The following is a 19,442-nucleotide window of genomic DNA, read 5'->3' on the forward strand; positions in this document are numbered from 1 at the left end:
ACTCAAACTGTCAGTTCAGAATCCGCCAGAATCCGTCACCGTCACGAGGGTGCTTAACGGACGCAATCACTATACGTCAAAGCTCTCCCGCTCAACTGCAGCCAAGGTGCAAAAGTGTCGCCAATTTGAAGGGATGTTGGAGCGAAAAAAACACAGGGCTGAGAGGCTGGCGTGTCAAACCACCAGCATCACCCGTCCAAAGTAGCACGTGGCCCCACACGGGTGTCTTCGTCGTCATCTTTTCACAGTCCAAGTCCCCCCAAGTCCAAGTCAACGTTGCAGGTTGCCCGCAATAATCATATCTCCTGGGGGCAGTTAATTACTGGCGGTGAAAATGCAGATAATTACTGTCGTTTGATTTTATTATTGGCAGGTAGGAAGGAAGGCAGCCAAGCCAGCCAGCCCAGAGTTGCCGATGTGGGGAATGCAACCTCAGAAAGTCAGACGGGCAGGGGCAATTTATCTCCGTTTTGGTTTGGTTGGAGGAATCCAGACTGAATGTGGACGACGCTCGTTCAGCTTCAGCTTCTTCGGTGCAGCAGCAGCAATTTCGAAAGCCTGTTGCTCAGTGCGTGTGCAAAACTGTCATTTTCGATTGGAATTGATGGATCTATAAAACGGCTTATCGGCCCAGGAAAGTAAGATGCAACTGCAACGCGAACTTTCCATAAGCGCCATCGTAAGGCTCTTTTATGGTCATGTTTTAATTGGATCAATTTCTGTCCTGCTCGATATTTTTGATTTAAACTTAATCAGTTTCTTAAAACCCATTTATTTCAACTTTTAACTTTGCTGGCACAGCAATTGTTGGTAGATTTCCAACAACCAAAACTAAAACCTTTTTCCAAACAAAAAAGATACATTATGATAGTTTCGCTAATGTTTGCCATGAAGGAGAAAAAAACTAGTACAATAACTTCGACGCCAGCAATTGCATTGTCTTGTGCAATAAAATTTAATGTTTTCTCTGCAAGGAGAGTTGCATTCTGGCGAGCAACTTTTCCGAACAGAACCGGAAGCTCCGCACACAACCGTACACAACTGCGAGAAGCTTTTTTTGCGAGCAAATTTATCCCGAGATTACCTTGGACTTAGAACGTTCACGGTTTTAGCAGTTGAAAGCAAGAATCCAAAAAGTTATCACTTCCTTCTAGAATCTAGATGTTCTTTGGGGCAAACTGGAACGATTTTGTTTAGAAAAAGTCAGCAGACTGAATTTAGATGCCAAAGATGATCATTTCATTTCCGCTTCGAAATCGGTATGAATGTCGTACACAGAAAAAAAAATCATGGCGAAATTACATCTGGGAAGGGGTACATCTTTTAAGTCAGAAGAAATGTGCAACTTTACCGTTGAAAATATGTAATTTTACCATTTTTCTGGTGCAATCAAAATTTTTTAGTCTAAATTAAGAAAAAAAATTACATCATTAAAGAGGTAATATTCAACCATCCAAAAATACATCTTTCAAATTTACACATTTTTTACGGTGTAGTTTTTATTTGCAAAGTAATGTTCATTTGCTGCACACTCATTATCTTTATTATATTATACAATGTTAAGGTGTTGACTTTCATCACTGACATGTGTTTTCGTTCGATGATATAAATTTCGCTTTGTTTGAAATATTGCGCTGCACATGCTGATATGCTGATACTTTTTGGTAACGATTTTCTCATTCCTTGTAAAGTTATGAAAATCATCATCAATCAATGATTGTCAACCAGAAGTTTAATTATTGCATCACAAAATTATATGAATTTTGAGACACATTTGGTTAAGAACAAAAAATTCTTCAGCACCTTCAAGAAGGGTACAACTAGCATACTATGCTGATTCATTTTTTCATATTTAGTTTTTAAAAAATGAAATTTATTGAAAAAATAATTACTCGACGGAAAAATGCACTTATTTCTCTAGAAATGTATAAACTAGTTAACCTTCAAACATATCAGAAATTTTTGAAAAAAAATAAAGTAAAGATTTTAGTTTGAGTTACGGACTTTTATCTATATTTTTTTGGAGACACCAAATCGGTTAAGCAATTTACTTCCCAAATACAGATTATAGAATAAACTCCTGACTCGATTATCCAAAGGCTTGAAAAAAAATTATTCCATACAATGGAATCACGAAATTTTTATATATCCGTATTTTTTTTAATTTTTGATTGTCGAGCTTATGTATGACCCTAATACTACTTTAATAGTAGTTTATGCAACAAGTTGCAAAGAGAAGATTTTTTCAGCATAAGTCGTACATTTATTCAACGAGTTCGATACAACAGTTTTTTTGAAATTCCGAAAAACACCATTTGAACAGAATTATAAGAGCAATTCTCTACGAAATCGGTATTTTTTCTTCAATTTTAATTTTTGTATTTTTTAATCCGACTGAAACTTTTTTGGTGCCTTCGGTATGCCCAAAGAAGCCATTTTGCATCATTAGTTTGTCCATATGGGTAATTCTCCGCCAACTCACACAGCAGTTGCCCCACCCCTCTTCGATTTGCGTGAAACTTTGTCCTAAGGGGTAACTTTTGTCCCTGACCACGAATCCGAGGTCCGTTTTTCGATATCTCGTGACGGAGGGGCGGTACGACCCCTTCCATTTTTGAACATGTGAAAAAAGATGTGTTTTTCAATAATTTGCAGCCTGAATTGGTGATGAGATAGAAATTTGGTGTCAAAGGGACTTTTATGTAAAATTAGACGCCCGATTTGATAGCGTACTCAGAATTCCGAATAAACGTATTTTTCATCGAAAAAACATTAAAAAAGTTTTAAAAATTCTCCCATTTTTCGTTACTTGAATGTAAAAAATTTTGGATCATGTCATTTTATGGGAAATTTAATGTACTTTTCGAATCTACATTGTCCCAGAAGGGTCATTTTTTCATTTAGAACAAAATTTTTAATTTTAAAATTTCGTGTTTTTTCTAACTTTGCAGGGTTATTTTTTGGAGTGTAACAATATTCTACAAAGTTGTAGAGCAGACAATTACAAAAAATTTGATATATAGACATAACTTACTTTACTTTACTTTTGTTGGCGCTACACCATTAGCTTGGCCTGCTGCACGATTCTCCGCCAACAAGCGCGGTCCATGGCTGCTTGTCTCCAGTTTTGCGGGGCACCCACTCTCTCCAAATCGTTCTCCACTTGGTCCACCCACCTCGCGCGTTGCACCCCCCTACGTCTTGTTCCTACCGGCTCCGACACAAACACCAACTTCGCAGGGTTGATCCTCTGGTTCCGCTGGCTCAATTGCTCGGGTCGCTCCGGCATCCTAGCAACATGACCCGCCCACTGCAACCGTCCAGCCTTCGCGACCTTCCGGATGCTTGGTTCGTTGTAGAGCTGCGCAAGCTCGTGGTTCATTCTCCGCCGCCATCCGTCGTTCCCAAATACGCCGCCGAAGATGGTCCTGAGCACTCGACGTTCGAATACGCTTAGCGCTCGTAGATCCTCCTCGAGCATTGTCCACGTCTCGTGCCCGTAGAGGACGACCGGTCTTATCAGCGACTTGTAGATGGAACACTTCGTATGTAGGGAGAATTTCCGGGACCTTAGGCTCTTGTGGAGACCGAAATAGGCACGACTTCCAGCGATGATGCGTCTCCGAATTTCCCTGCTGCAGCTGTTGTCCGACGTCACCAACGATCCGAGGTATACAAACTCCTCTACCACCTCGAATTCGTCGCCGTCGATCGTAACGCACGGTCCAATGCGAGCCCTAAGGGACTCGGTTCCTCCTGCCAGCAGGTACTTTGTCTTCGCCACATTCACCCTTAGCCCAACCTTTTCTGCTTCCCGCTTCAAGCCGGTGTACGCATCAGCAACCGCCTTGAGCGTTCTGCCAACAATGTCCATATCGTCGGCGTAGCAGATGAATTGGTTGGACTTGCTGAAGATCGTGCCCCGCATATTGAAGCCCGCTCGTCTCATAACACCTTCCAGTACCACATTGAAACAGAGGCAAGAAATCCCATCGCCTTGCCGAAGCCCCCCGAGTGAAGGAAACGAGTCCGATTCCGCACCCGATATCTTCACACAACACCTAGCACCATCCATCGTCATTCTGGTCAGTCTTATCAGCTTCCCGGGAAAGCCGTTTTCGTCCATTATTTTCCATAGCTCTTCGCGATCGACTGAGTCGTACGCGGCTTTGAAGTCGATGAATAGGTGGTGCGTGGGGACTTGGTACTCGCGACACTTTTGGAGGATTTGTCGCACAGTGAAGATTTGGTCGGTCGTCGATCTCCCCACGACGAATCCGGCTTGATAGCTTCCAACAAAATCCTCTGCTATCGGCGATAGACGGCTGAAGAGGATCTGGGAGAACACTTTGTAGGCCGCGTTGAGTATTGTGATGGCACGGTAGTTCTCACAATCTAACTTGTCCCCCTTTTTGTAGATCGGGCATATCACTCCTTCTTTCCACTCCTCCGGTAGCTGTTCTGACTCCCAGATCCTGACTATCAGACTGTGCAAACAGAACACCAGCTTCTCCGGGCCCATCTTGATGAGTTCTGCACCGATACCATCCTTCCCAGCCGCTTTGTTGTTCTTCAGCTTCTTGATGGCATCCTTAACTTCCCTCAGCATGGGAACTGGCTCCACACCTTCTCCTGCTGCACCGATGTAGTCCTCTCTTCTGCCGTCTTGAACCCCTGCCTCTGCTTCTGTGCCATTCAGGTGTTCATCGAAGTGTTGCTTCCACCTGTCGATCACCTCGCGCTCGTCCGTCAATATCACTCCATCTTTATCCCGGCACATTTCGACTCGCGGCGTGAAGCCTTGGCGGGATCCGTTGAGTTTTTTGTAGAACTTGCGCGTCTCGTTTGAGCGATGCAGCTGCTCCATGTCCTCGAATTCCAACTCTTCGTGGTGGCACACTTTCTCCCGGAAGAGCTGGTGCTGCTGCCTTCGCTTCTGTCCATACGCCTCTTCGTAATCACGGAGATTATACTGCAGCATTGCCCTCCGTGCTGCATTCTTCTCCTCCAAAATCGCTCGACACTCCTCGTCGAACCAATCGTTCCGTCGTCCTCGTTCCACAAATCCGATGGTGCTTTCCGCTGCGTTGGTGATGGCTGCCTTGACGCTCCTCCAGCAGTCCTCGAGGGGAGCATAAGGGGTTTGCTTATAAACATCACGAGTTATCGCGATTTTACGAAAAAAAGTTTTGAAAAAGTTGGTCGTCATCGATCATGGCCATTCATGGTCACCCGCGACAGACACGGACGACGAAACAAAGAGAAACGGAAAAAGTAACTTTTTCAAAACTTTTTTTCGTAAAATCGCGATAACTCGTAATGTTTATAAGCCAACCCCTTATGTCTATATATCAATTTTTTGTAATTGTCTGCTCTACAACTTTGTAGAACATTGTTACACTCTAAAAAATAACCCTGCAAAGTTAGAAAAAAACACGAAATTTCAAAATGAAAAATTTTGTTCTAAATGAAAAAATGACCCTTCATCATTCATCAAATCAAATTCATCAAGACTAACATTTTAAAAGGGCGTAATATTGAATGTTTGGCCCTTTTGAAATGTTGATTTGAAAATTTTGAAAATAATGTTTTCGAAAAGATCGGAAAATTTCACAAATGTTTCATATATTAACATTGAAAATCGGACCATTAGTTGCTGAGATATCGACATTAAAAAATGGTGGGCTGTTTGGGTGAGACTTAGAAAACATCAATTTTCCTGTTTTTAAACCTCTGCATTGCAATATCTCAGCAACTAAGGGTCGTTTCAACAAAGTCCGAAGAAGCAAAATATAGAGAATTTTCTCAGCTTTTCAAAAATATTTTTTTCCAAAAGTGTGCAAACATGTGCACTAATTTAAAAAAATGAAAAACTGCGACTATTTTCAAAAAAGTCACCTAAATATGGATTTAACTTGAAAACGGTGCACTTCATCAAATTTTTACTAAAGTACTTTTTGATTGCAAATTTAATTTTACATTGAAAAATGAAGTTGAAAAAATTTTGCGACCAATATTTCGATTTTTTGAAAAAAAAAACAGTATTGATTTAAAAATTCATAACTCGCTCAAAGATTTTTTGCACAACCTTAAAATTTCTGAAAAGTTGGCATTTGATGTCCTCTAAAACATATAAAAAAATAAAAAAAAACATTAAAAATAGTGTTTTTTTGCAAATCAAGTTTTAGTGACAATAAGTGAAATTAAAAATCACCAAAAAAAAATTTACCGTGTAGCATTTATTCCCAAAGTAGTCCATATCCATACCTACAACTTTGCCAAAGACACCAAATCGATCAAAAAATTCCTTCAAAAGATACGGATTGTTGAATTTTCATACATCATTTTTGTATGGACAGCTGCGAAATTTGTATTGAAAATTATATGGACAAACTAATGATGTGAAATGGCTTCTTTGGGCATACCGAAGGCACCAAAAAAGTTTCAGTCGGATTAAAAAATACAAAAATTAAAATTGAAGAAAAAATACCGATTTCGTAGAGAATTGCTCTTTTATGGGCAAACTAATAAGGCCGATGCAAATATTTAAAAAAGTTTTTGTCCCTCGGCCCTGGCCGAGGTCAAGGGGGGGGCAAAAAAATAAAAAAATATAAAAATATAAATAACAAGCCATAGTCTTCACATTTCAATGAAAAAAGTGTTTTAAAATGCATTTTACAATAGTTCAGTTGTTTTGCAATCATTAGTTTTCAAAAAATCTAAGATTTCATGAAAACAAAAATTGTATCGAAAAAAAAGATTTTGCATCGAAAATTTTCAAAAAATCTTAAGATTTTTTAATAAACCCAAACATGCTAAAAATGATTTTAAACGCAGGAGAATGTATTTTAATTTGATTTCAGCTGGTTGCACTTGAATTTTCATTGAAATTTTGAAGTTTATTGTAAAAATATTTTTTTGCCCCCTGATTTTTCGGGCCAATTTTGAAGGGGGGGGGTGACAAAAACTTTAAAAAATATTTGTACCAGCCTAATGAGCAAAAAAAAAAAGTTTAAACATTGAATTCACGAGCAATGGTTTCAACATTTGAATGAACAAAATGTTTAAAAATGCATTTTAAACCTGCTTAGTTGTTTTGCAATCATTAGTTTCCAAAATACCAAAGTATTGACGAGAATTATTTTTTTTGCAAAAAAAAAAAGTTTTTGCGGTGCTGTACATTGGAATTTCATAAAAATTCAAAATACTTTAATCCAGCCCAAACATGCTAAATATGATTATAAATGAAAAAAGAAAAAAGAGGTTTTCGATTGTTTCAAGTTGATTTAACTTCTATTTTCATTAAAATTTTGAAGATTTTTTAAAAAAATATTTTATTTTGCCCCCTGATTTTTCGGACCAATTTTGTCGCCCCCATAAATTTTGAAAAATATTTGCAACTGCCTAAATATTTCCCAAAAGAAAAATCTGACTCGAAATTCTCAATTTATTTTTGCTGAAAAATCAGAAAATTTCATAAATGTTCCATTTATCAACATTGAAAAATGAACCATTGATTGCTGATATTTGCATTAAAAAAGAGGGAGCTATTTGGCTTAGGCTTAAAAAAAAACTTAAATTTTCCTGTTCATTCTTCTTTTAATCGCTGTACCTTACAATGTTTTTCAGACAAAATTTCAAAAAAAATCTGAGCGTTTTTAAAACTATTTATAAAATTGAACGGCAACACACCAAATATCCTCTTTGATCATAGAGTCATAGGTTGTGGGAGCATTAAGTTTGGCCAAATTAAAAAAAAAACACACAGAATTGCTCTGTACTAAAATTTGTGGAAACATATTTCTGCAACCCTCTTGAAGCAAAATGCGACAAGACGGCAAAGACCTTCAAAGTTGATCCCTGTTACATCTGAGAACCAACAATCCAGCAGTCAACTATTGGATCCCGAACGACCGTGATCACCAGGTCACCGACGAATTTCCACCGTAAAGCGAACCGTACGAAAATAAACTCTAATCTATGCTGGCGAAAAACCCCGGGCACAATACCTGCTGGAGTTGGAGCTGGGGCTGGAGCTCTCGTGCGCGAGTCAGCTCGTTAAAATTGCAACATCCCAAAGAATGGCCGGCCCCAGACGTCGTCGTCGCGAGATTGGCTAGGCTAGATTCAGGCTTGCATTCCAGCGTCGATCGCGGCGTCTGGTTTATGACCTCCAGCCAGAGTCCACGGATGTGTGCTGTCTTCTTCTTAGTTCATGTCTTTCGAAGAGGATGGAGTTGAGCTTAGGTGCAGTCGCGTGCAATAGCGTCCTTCGTTGAGCACCAATGTCCACCACCGCTTGGGCCAATGATTTGTACAATGGATTTATCGGTCGTTAACTTCGAGACCAGGGTTGAAACCTGTGTAGAGGAACTCTGCCGCCAAGATTTGTGGATCCGAGACGTGTAATTATCAATTTCTCACCGCAACATCCCGCGCTGTAACGAGCTGGCACCATAATCAAGACAAGCGTGACAAAATGAATCCATAATTTGCCATTACGTAATTAGCCCATAAAATAATCACTCGCATCACCTCCCTTAATGAGTACCACGTAGATGACCACACTCCGTGAGCGGGGCCGGAGCTTTTCTTGGAACGCTTACTCCTTCAATCAACGTATAGGGACGGGGCGGGATGGGAAGACAATTTCACAGCCACCCTCTTTTTTGCTCTTTCTTGTAAACAGCACGCAAAAAGTGCTGAAATTGCATTGATTTTCCTGATGGCACAAAGAAAGAGAAAAACTATCCTCATTTTAGTAATTACTAGACATATTCATCATCCTGCAGCTTGGCTTTTACCTTGTTTATATGGGCGAGGGTACGAAGATCTCCGTAGCTTTTCTTCAATGACAGGCTCCATGGAGTCCAACATGGTCCATTTATTATAATGATGTACCCTTTTCTTGGTACAACGGAATCGACCACAGGTACCATGAGTTTGCTACTATACAAATTTTGTGTTACAGCAAAAAGATCAATTGATTTTTCCTGCTCTATGTTTTCAATCTAAGAATCCGTTTGTTAGTTACCAGCTTAGCTCAGAGGTTTCAAATTAAAAATAACAATAGAAATCAGAGTTCCAGAAAAAAAACTTACGTTATCTGAAGCAACATTTGAAAAGGGGGCATAAGCATTTTGACACCTAAAACTATTTTGCAAGTTCCGAGCAAACAAGTAACTATTAATCAAAACCAGCAGTGGTAAGTGGTAGCTGAGAAGGCCAGCTATTGTTTTACATTTTGAGTTTTGTGAAAAAAATTCTCTGTTGGCTCGGGATTCGCAAAATAATTCCAGCTATCAAAGTGCTTATCCGCCCTTTTCTCCAGTTATTTCAGTTATGTGGTCATCTATTTCATACAACTAGAGGGTGACGAGCGAGAATTCCCGGGAAATTTTCCATTTATTAGACTTTCGAAACTCCCGGAAATTTTAATACTTATAAACTGGGTGCTGAAAAGACAGAATTTGTTACGTGATTTTCGAATGCTCCCTACTGCTTTTCACTACTATAACTTCACCACAGCTGTAAACATAAACAAAGTAGAAGGCTATGTTCAAGCTCAAGCGTGACATTTTTTTTGCTTCTGAAGTGACTTGTTTTGTAACATTTCGGATCTGTTGAGTTTTTGCTGAAAAAAATATTGCTTCGCGCTTTTTTTGTTCGTAGACAAAACGACGATGACTAAAAATTGCGTCAGATGTGGGTGAAATTTTGTAAAGAGGAACCGAATGAAAGTTTCGAGATTATGTATCTTTGATGCGCAGCGATAATAACGGAGTAAGATTATTCAATATTATTTGGCAGGTGCCATTCATATTTTTTGAAAATCCGTCGCTAAAATTTTAAAATTATTATTGAAATGTAAGCGACGACTCATGCCAATCTTGATTTCAACCCTCTTCTTAAGATTTGTTGACATTGAATATCTCAAATATATCAAAATAAATTATAGATCGATTACAATACTTCCCACTCCATGGTATCATTTTGCGAACAGTAAATTGGTTCCGCTTTGACAGTTCTAAATTGAGGCCGCTTTGCGAACCACTATTCTGCACCCAGCTTATAATTATTGAGGCAAAAAAATAAAAATCCATCAACGACAAAATATGAGTTGAATTCCATACAGAAATAACACAATAAAAAAACGACTTACTTTTACTGTTGCTGTTTACTGTCTTGAACGATGAAATAGCCTACTTTTCTGTACCAAAAATAACAGAATCGAATAGCGACACTTTTCAAAATAAAAGCTGAAAAACTCTACTTTTGAGCACAGTAATGGGTGCTTTTATCCCAACTTTTGTAATTGACAACACAACCACTAAGTTGGGGAGCCAATTTTTTCTTTAAGGCGAAACGGGAGCTAGAACCAAATTTTGTCGTAATTTGGCGCATCTCACTTTTTGATTTTTTAAAAATCGATTTCAACGAATTTCAAAAAACCATGAGCATCACGATGTTGCCCATATTCTAACGGATCACTGTAAAAAAAATCAAGTCTCTAAGTCAAAATATGAACAACTAGTTTAGTTTTTCAGTTAAACTCACGATTTTTATACTTCTCCATACGATTCCCATGGACTTTGCCGAAAATCAGAGGAGCGCAATTCCACCCAAGTTTTTGGTAATATATTCCATTATTCAGCTATATTTTTATATACCGTTAGATTCGTTAGAATGTAACGAACACGGTGGTATATATAAATCAATAGTTCACTAACTTTTATAACACACTTTTTTCATTACCAAAAAAAATAATCAAATATTTGCTTCTCGCGCAACGCAACGGGCAACGAATCAAAGGAGAAACCTCAGAGACAAAAAAAACTCCCGTGTGCCGTGGCGAGACGCGTGGATTGTGCTGGCCGCACGCACACTCTCATGGCGCGCAAGCACTTATTTTGAATTTATTCCTTGATGTGTTTGTTTTTGAAATTATTTTTTTTATTTGGGGATATTGCGAGGTTCGGATATTTTTAATTACTACTTTTAATTATTACTAATTTATTATTGCTTCATTCCTTTGTATCTAAACAGAGTATAATTAACAAATACAAATCAGGACTGAAAATATCAACATTCAAATGAATAGAATGTGATTATTATTTAGTTAGACCAACTAAAGAATTGAAATTGGTCTTTGTCAAAGTCTTTGTTATTTTGAATAAAAAAAAACAGTTGAAAATTTTCTTGGCTAAAAAGGCTAGTATGAATTTCAAAGAAGGAATTTGTTTTGTAAATTCTAAAATTTTCATAGAATATTGTATATAATATCTAAAGTGAAAATGCATACAAAATATCGCTTCGATAAAAAAACGATGTTTTGAGAAAATTTGAATATTTTATAAAATGAAACAATAATAAAGTGAAAATGCTCACAAAATTTAACAAAACTCATATTTCAAATTTAAAAAATTAGAAGATTTTCAAAAAATGCGGTATTTTGAGAAAATGTTTGTATATTTCGAAAAACTAACTCTAATAAAGTGAAATTGCATACAAAAATTCGCTACATTTAAAAAATACAATATTCTGTGAAAATTTGAGCATTGTTCAAAATTGCCCCAATAAAGTGAAAACGCTTACACAATTTTGCTTCCTTCAAAAAATACAATAATTTAAGTATTTTTCAAAAAAACTCTAATAAAGTTAAAATGCATACAAAATTTCGTTCATTGAAAAATACAATATAAATATTGCTTCGTTAAAAAAAATGAGAATGGGCGAATTTGGTCCAAGGATGTACACAAAAATAAATACTAAAATACTCAAATTTTCACAGAATAATGTAATTTTTCAACGAAGCACAATTTTGTTGCTTTTTTTTAGAGTTTTATTCTGTAAAATACTCAATTTTTCACAATTTTTGTATGCATTTTCACTTTATAAGCGTTTATTATTTTGTTAGTACTCTAATTCTCATAGAATATTGTATGTTTTTAAATGAAGCGAATTTTTGTATACATTTTCTATTTATTAGAGATTTTTTTGGAAAACACTCAAATTTTCAAAAAATATTGTATTTCTTTGAACGATGCGAAATTTTGTACGAATGTTCACAAAATATTGTATTTTTGTAAGAACGAAATTTTGTATGCATTTTAACTTTATTAGAGTTTTTTTGAGAAATATTCGAATAATTGTATTTGTTTTATGCATTTTCAATTCTGAGTATTTTGTATGCATTTTCACTTCATTGGAGTTTTTTTTTTTTTGTAAAATACTTATATTGTATTTTATGAACGAAGCAAAATTGTGTATGCATTTTCACTTCATTGGTTTTTTTGTGAAATACTAAAATTTTCTCGAAATATTGTAAATTTTTCAACGTAGCGAAACTTTTTATGAATTTTTACTTTATTAGAGTTTTTTTTAACTCAAATTTTCACAAAATACCGTATCTGATTAAAATATTCTTATTTTCATAATTTGCAATATAAGTTTAAACAAAGCGAAATTTTATTTGCATAAAAAACTTCGCTTCCTTTAAAAATACAATATTCAGTGAAAATTTGATTATTTTACAAAAAAAAAAACTCTCAAGTGAAAATGCATACAAAATATCGCTTCGGTTAAAAAAGCAATATTTTGCGAAAATTTTTATATTTTACAAAATGAAACTATAATAAAGTGAAAATGCTCACGAAATTTCGCTGCTTTTGAACTCATATTTCAAATTATGAAAATAAGAATATTTTCAAAAATAATAAATTTTGTGAAGCAAATTGTATTATACGAAAAAATAACTCTTATAAAGTGAAAATGCATACAAAGTTTCGCTACATTTCAAAAATACAATTTTCTGTGAAAATTTGAGTATTGTTCAAAAATGCCCCAATAAAGTGAAAATGCATACATAATTTTGCTTCCTTCAAAAACTAATAATTTGAGTTTTTCTGAAAAAAAAACCCTAATAAAGTTAAAATGCATACAAAATTTCATTCATTGAAAAATAAATTGTCAAATTTTCACAGAATATTGTATTTTTTAATTGTAGCAAAACTTTGTATGCATTTTCACTTTATAAGAGTTATTTTTTCGTTAAAAAAAATTCTCAAAATACCGTATTTTTTTAAAATATTTTAATTTTCATAATTTGAAATATGAGTTCAAACGCAGTGAAATTTTAAGAGCATTTTCACTTTATCATAGTTTCATTTTGTAAAATATTCAAATTTTGATATTGTGTTTCGTTACCAAAGTGATATTTTGTATGCATTTTCACTTCAGAGTTTTTTTTTTGAAATATACTAAAATTTTCACAAAATATTGTTTTTTAATAAAAAACCAATGAAATAAAAATGCATAAAAAAATTTGCTTCGTTCTTAAAATACAATATGAGTATTTTACTTAAAAAAATCTCTAATGAAGTAAAAATCCATACAAAATATTCAGAACTGAAAATTCATACAAAATAAAGCTTCGGTAAAAAAAGGCAATATTTTGTGAAAACTTTTATATTTTACAAAATGAATCTATACATATTAGGATGTAACAAAAATGACTTTTTGGCGGGCATTCAAGGGTTTGTTCCGGTGGGCATACTATGCCCAAATCCAAAATATGAGCTTGTAGGCCCGATCCTTGCGCATCTTTTGGTATATCAAATCAAAAATCAAATTATTCTCTCTACAGCATTGCCTTGGCGTTCTCGATTGCGAGATTTCTACTCGAAACTAGGTGTCCGAAGGCTTGATTGTTGAGGCAAATGCAAACCTCATCTTACACCTAAGCTTCCATCCACCCCGGGATTCGAACTGACGACCTTTGGATTGTTAGTCCAACTGCCTGCCAGCGACTCCACCGAGACAGGACCTCCTACACCTGGACTGAGCTAACGACCTAACCTTTTTTAAGTTAGTCCGCGGCCAACATTTACTTCCCTTCCAACGGAAGGCGTGATCAGACAAATCTCGTCTCGAAAAATGCCACCGGGACCGTCTGGGATCGAACCCAGGCCGACTGGGTGAGAGGCAACCACGCTTACCCCTACACTACGGTCCCGGCTAATAATACATTTATAACTTTATTATATGGGTAATTCTCTACCAACTCACACGAAATCGGGAAAAGTTGCCCCGACCCCTCTTCGATTTGCGTGAAACTTTGTCCTAAGGGGTAACTTTTGTCCCTGATCACGAATCCGAGGTCCGTTTTTTGATATCTCGTGACGGAGGGGCGGTACGACCCCTTCCATTTTTGAACATGCGAAAAAAGAGGTGTTTTTCAATAATTTGCAGCCTGAAACGGTGATGAGATAGAAATTTGGTGTCAAAGGGACTTTTATGTAAAATTAGACGCCCGATTTGATGGCGTATTCAGAATTCCGAAAAAACGTATTTTTCATCGAAAAAAACACTAAAAAAGTTTTAAAAATTCTCCCATTTTCCGTTACTCGACTGTAAAAAATTTTGGAACATGTCATTTTATGGGAAATTTAATGTACTTTTCGAATCTACATTGACCCAGAAGGGTCATTTTTTCATTTAGAACAAAATTTTTCATTTTAAAATTTCGTGTTTTTTCTAACTATGCAGGGTTATTTTTTAGAGTGTAACAGTGTTCTACAAAGTTGTAGAGCAGACAATTACAAAAATTTTGATATATAGACATTAGGGGTTTGCTTATAAACATCAAGAGTTATCGCGATTTTACGAAAAAAAAGTTTTGAAAAAGTTACTTTTTGCGTTTCTCTTTGTTTCGTCGTCCGTGTCTGTCGCGGGTGACCATGAACGGCCATGATCGATGACGACTAACTTTTTCAAAACTTTTTTTCGTAAAATCGCGATAACTCGTGATGTTTATAAGCAAACCCCTTATGTCTATATATCAAAATTTTTGTAATTGTCTGCTCTACAACTTTGTAGAACACTGTTACACTCTAAAAAATAACCCTGCATAGTTAGAAAAAACACGAAATTTTAAAATGAAAAATTTTGTTCTAAATGAAAAAATGACCCTTCTGGGTCAATGTAGATTCGAAAAGTACATTAAATTTCCCATAAAATGACATGTTCCAAAATTTTTTACAGTCGAGTAACGGAAAATGGGAGATTTTTTAAAACTTTTTTAGTGTTTTTTTCGATGAAAAATACGTTTTTTTCGGAATTCTGAATACGCCATCAAATCGGGCGTCTAATTTTACATAAAAGTCCCTTTGACACCAAATTTCTATCTCATCACCGTTTCAGGCTGCAAATTATTGAAAAACACCTCTTTTTTCGCATGTTCAAAAATGGAAGGGGTCGTACCGCCCCTCCGTCACGAGATATCAAAAAACGGACCTCGGATTCGTGATCAGGGACAAAAGTTACCCCTTAGGACAAAGTTTCACGCAAATCGAAGAGGGGTCGGGGCAACTGCTGTGTGAGTTGGCGGAGAATTACCCATATAATAAAGCGAAAATGCTCACATAATTTCGCTGCGTTTGGACTCATATTTCAAATTATGAAAATTTTAATATTTTCAAAAAATACGGTATTTTGAGAAAATTTTGGAATTTTACGAAACAATAACTCTAATAAAGTTAAAATGCATACAAAGTTTCGCTACATTTAAAAAATACAATATTCTGTGAAAATTTTAGTATTTTTCAAAAAAGGCGCAATAAAGTGAAAATGCATACAAAATTTTGCTCTCTTCAAAAAATACAATAATTTGAGTATTTCTTAAAAAAAACTCCAATAAAGTTAAAATGCATACAAAATTTCGTTCATTAAAAAATACAATATTTCGTGAACATCCATACAAAATTTCGCTTCGTTCGAAAAAATATAATATTTTGTGAAAATTTTAGTATTTTTGAAAAAAAATCTCTAATAAAGAGAAAATGCATACAAAATTTCGCTTCGTTTAAAAACATACAATATTCTATGAAAATTTGAGTTTTTACAAAACAATAAACGCTTATAAAGTGAAAATGCAGTAGTATTTTTTTTGTGTACATCCTTGGACCAAATTCAACCATTCACATTTTTTTTAACGAAGTGATATTCATATCGTATTTTTCAAGGATTGAAATTTTGTATGCATTTTTACTTTATAAGAGTTTTTTTTTCAGAAAAACTCAAATTCTTTTTTTTTTTTAGGGAAGCAAAATTATGTATGCATTTTCACTTTATAGGGGCATTTTTGAACAATATTCAAATTTTCACAGAATATTGCATTTTTTAAATGTTGTGAAACTTTGTATGCATTTTCTTTATAAGAGTTTTTTTTCGTATAATACAATTTGTTTCACAAAATACCTTATTTTTAAAAATATTCTAATTTTCATAATTTGAAATATGAGTTCAAACGCAGCGAAATTTCGTGAGCATTTTCACTTTATTATAGTTTCCTTTTTTTTTAATATAAAAATTTTCGCAAAATATTGCTTTTTAACCGAAGCAATATTTTGTATGCATTTTCACCTCAGAGTATTTTTTTGTAAAATACTAAAATTTTCACAAAATATTGTTTTTTTTTTTTAACGAAGCGGAATTTTGCATGCATTTTCTCTTCATTAGGGTACTTTATTTTGAAAAATAATCAAATTTTCACTAAATATTATATTTTTTTAAAGGAAAAGAAATTTTTTATGCAAATAAAATTTCGCTTTGTTTCAACAAATTGTATTGCAAATTATGAAAATAAGAATATTTTTTAAAAAAATACGGTATTTTGTGAAAAAATGAGTTTAAAAAAACTCTAATAAAGTAAAAATTCATAAAAAGTTTCGCTACGTTTAAAAATATACAATATTTCGAGACAATTTGAGTATTTTACAAAAAAAAAAACTAATGAAGTGAAAATGCATACACAATTTTGCTTCGTTCATAAAATACAATATGAGTATTTTACAAAAAAAAACTCTAATAAAGTGAAAATGCATACAAATTACTCAGAATTGAAAATGCATAAAAAATACAATAATTCGAATACTTCTCAAAAAAAAACTCTAATAAAGTTAAAATGCATACAAAATTTCGTTCTTACAAAAATACAATATTTTGTGAACATTCGTGCAAAATTTCGCATCGTTCAAAGAAAAACAATATTTTTTGAAAATTTGAGTATTTTCCAAAAAAAACCTAAAATAAATAGAAAATGTATACAAAAATTCTCTTCATTTAAAAACATACAATATTCTATGAGAATTTGATTACCGTAAACCGGGGTGACTTTGATAGGATTTCAATTTGTTTTTAAAATATTTTCCATCAGGTAAGGTTTTTCTCAAGATTATTATTTTTAAAACATGTACTGGGGTAGGCCACACAAAGTCCATACACTATTTTGGAAAAAAAGTTTTTTCAATAGTGTTTAGAAAAATAGTTACGTTAAAAATTCTTAGTTAAAATTCCAGGGTGTCTTTGATAGTCATAGTTTTTCTTGTTAAAATCATATTTAAAATGTTCAAACTATATTTGTACGTTAAATGTACCATCAATAAAGTAGCTGATAAAGTTTTTAAGAAAAAAAAATCAATTTTTATATTTTGTTAACTAACTTTGTAAGCTTTTCATCAAAATACTAATAAATTTTACATAAAATTGTTGAAATGTAGGAATTTTGCCTCAAATTTGTTAAAACTAATTTTGTTTATAAAATTATCGATTTATATTGCATTTTAAACTGAATACAAAGCACGAATAACAAGTTTTCACATTTTACATGAAATTTGTTCAACTGAAATTGCATAGAAATTTGGAGATTTTTTTTAATTGTGTTTCAAGGACACATAATTTTTATTATTTACAAACTTATTTAACATTCTCCTAGTGGAAAATTGTCCAAAGAACCCGAAAATGCATTCCATTTTCCGATTCAAAATCATGTTCATTGAGAAAATCATGACACTTTGAGAAGTTTTAAATAATGACTTTCATCAATATTTTCTTAATTATAGTTAACTTACTTTTTAAACATTTCAAAATTTTATGCAAAGTTCTTCTTGAGGTACTTTGAACACTTCTCTACCACGGTCAGTATGATTCTGAACCATTCCGTACGTATTTTAATTGTACTCTTCATTTTCTCTTCATTGCAAACCTATCAAAGTCACCCCGGCTATCAAAGTCACCCTGTTTTACGGTATTAACAAAACAATAAACGCTTATAAAGTGAAAATGCATACAAAAATTGTGAAAAGTTGAGTATTTTACAGAATAAAACTCAAAAAAAATGAAAAATTACATTATTCTGTGAAAATTTGAGTATTTTAGTATTTATTTTTGTGTACATCCTTGGACCAAATTCGCCCATTCACATTTTTTTTAACGAAGCAATATTTATATGGTATTTTTCAATGAACAAAATTTTGTATGCATTTTAACTTTACTAGACTTTTTTTGAGAAATAATGAAATCATTGTTTTTTTTTTAAGGAAGCAAAATTGTGTAAGCATTTTCACTTTATTGGGGCATTTTTGAATAATACTCAAATTTTCACAAAATATTGTATTTTTTAAATGTATCGAAACTTTGTATGCAATTTCACTTTATTAGAGTTCGATTTTCGAAAAATATAAAAATTAACTCAAACCGTATTTTTTTGAAAATATTCTATTTTTTATAATTTGAAATATGAGTTCAAACGCAGCGAAATTTTGTAAGCATTTTCACTTTATTATTGTTTCATTTTGTAAAATATTCAAATTTTCTCAGAATATCGTTTTTTTCACCGAAGCGATTTTTTGTATGCATTTTCACTTTAGATTTTTTTTGTAATGCATTAAAATTTTCAAAAAATATTGTTTATTTTAATGAAGCGGAATTTTGTATGCATTTTCAATTTAAAAAACCAATGAAGTGAACATGCATACAAAATTTTGGTTCGTTCAAAAACATACAATATTCTATGAAAATTTTAGAATTTACAAAACAAATTCCTTCTTTGAAATTCATACTAGCCTTTTTAGCCAAGAAAATTTTCAACTGTTTTTTTTATTCAAAATAACAAAGACTTTGACAAAGACCAATTTCAATTCTTTAGTTGGTCTAACTAAATAATAATCACATTCTATTCATTTGAATGTTGATATTTTCAGTCCTGATTTGTATTTGTTAATTATACTCTGTTTAGATACAAAGGAATGAAGCAATAATAAATTAGTAATAATTAAATGTAGTAATTAAAAATATCCGAACCTCGCAATATCCCCAAATAAAAAAAATATTTTCAAAATCAAACACATCAAGGAATGAATTCAAAATAAGTGCTTGCGCGCCATGAGAGTGTGTGCGTGCGGCCAGCACAATCCACGCGTCTCGCCACGGCACACGGGAGTTTTTTTGTCTCTGAGGTTTCTCCTTTGATTCGTTGCCCGTTGCGTTGCGCGAGAAGCAAATATTTGATTATTTTTTTTTGGTAATCAAAAAAGTGTGTTATAAAAGTTAGTGAACTATTGATTTATATATACCACCGTGTTCGTTACATTCTAACGAATCTA

General features: G+C 33.8%; 1 protein-coding gene across 1 annotated transcript in view; it reads right to left on the minus strand.

The window, feature by feature from the left end:
• Positions 1–19,442, minus strand: part of LOC128093352 (uncharacterized) — a 72,309-nt gene that overhangs the window by 43,763 nt on the left and 9,104 nt on the right. Inside the window, exons 2-4 of the mRNA XM_052709863.1 lie at positions 4,627–5,146; positions 3,803–4,533; positions 3,212–3,541 (exon numbers count right to left, since the gene is read on the minus strand). Coding sequence (XP_052565823.1) covers positions 3,212–3,541; positions 3,803–4,533; positions 4,627–5,146 — 1,581 coding nt within the window. The remainder of the gene's footprint in view (positions 1–3,211; positions 3,542–3,802; positions 4,534–4,626; positions 5,147–19,442) is intronic.

Source organism: Culex pipiens, chromosome 3 (assembly GCF_016801865.2).
Source record: "Culex pipiens pallens isolate TS chromosome 3, TS_CPP_V2, whole genome shotgun sequence".
Lineage (NCBI taxonomy): Eukaryota > Metazoa > Arthropoda > Insecta > Diptera > Culicidae > Culex > Culex pipiens.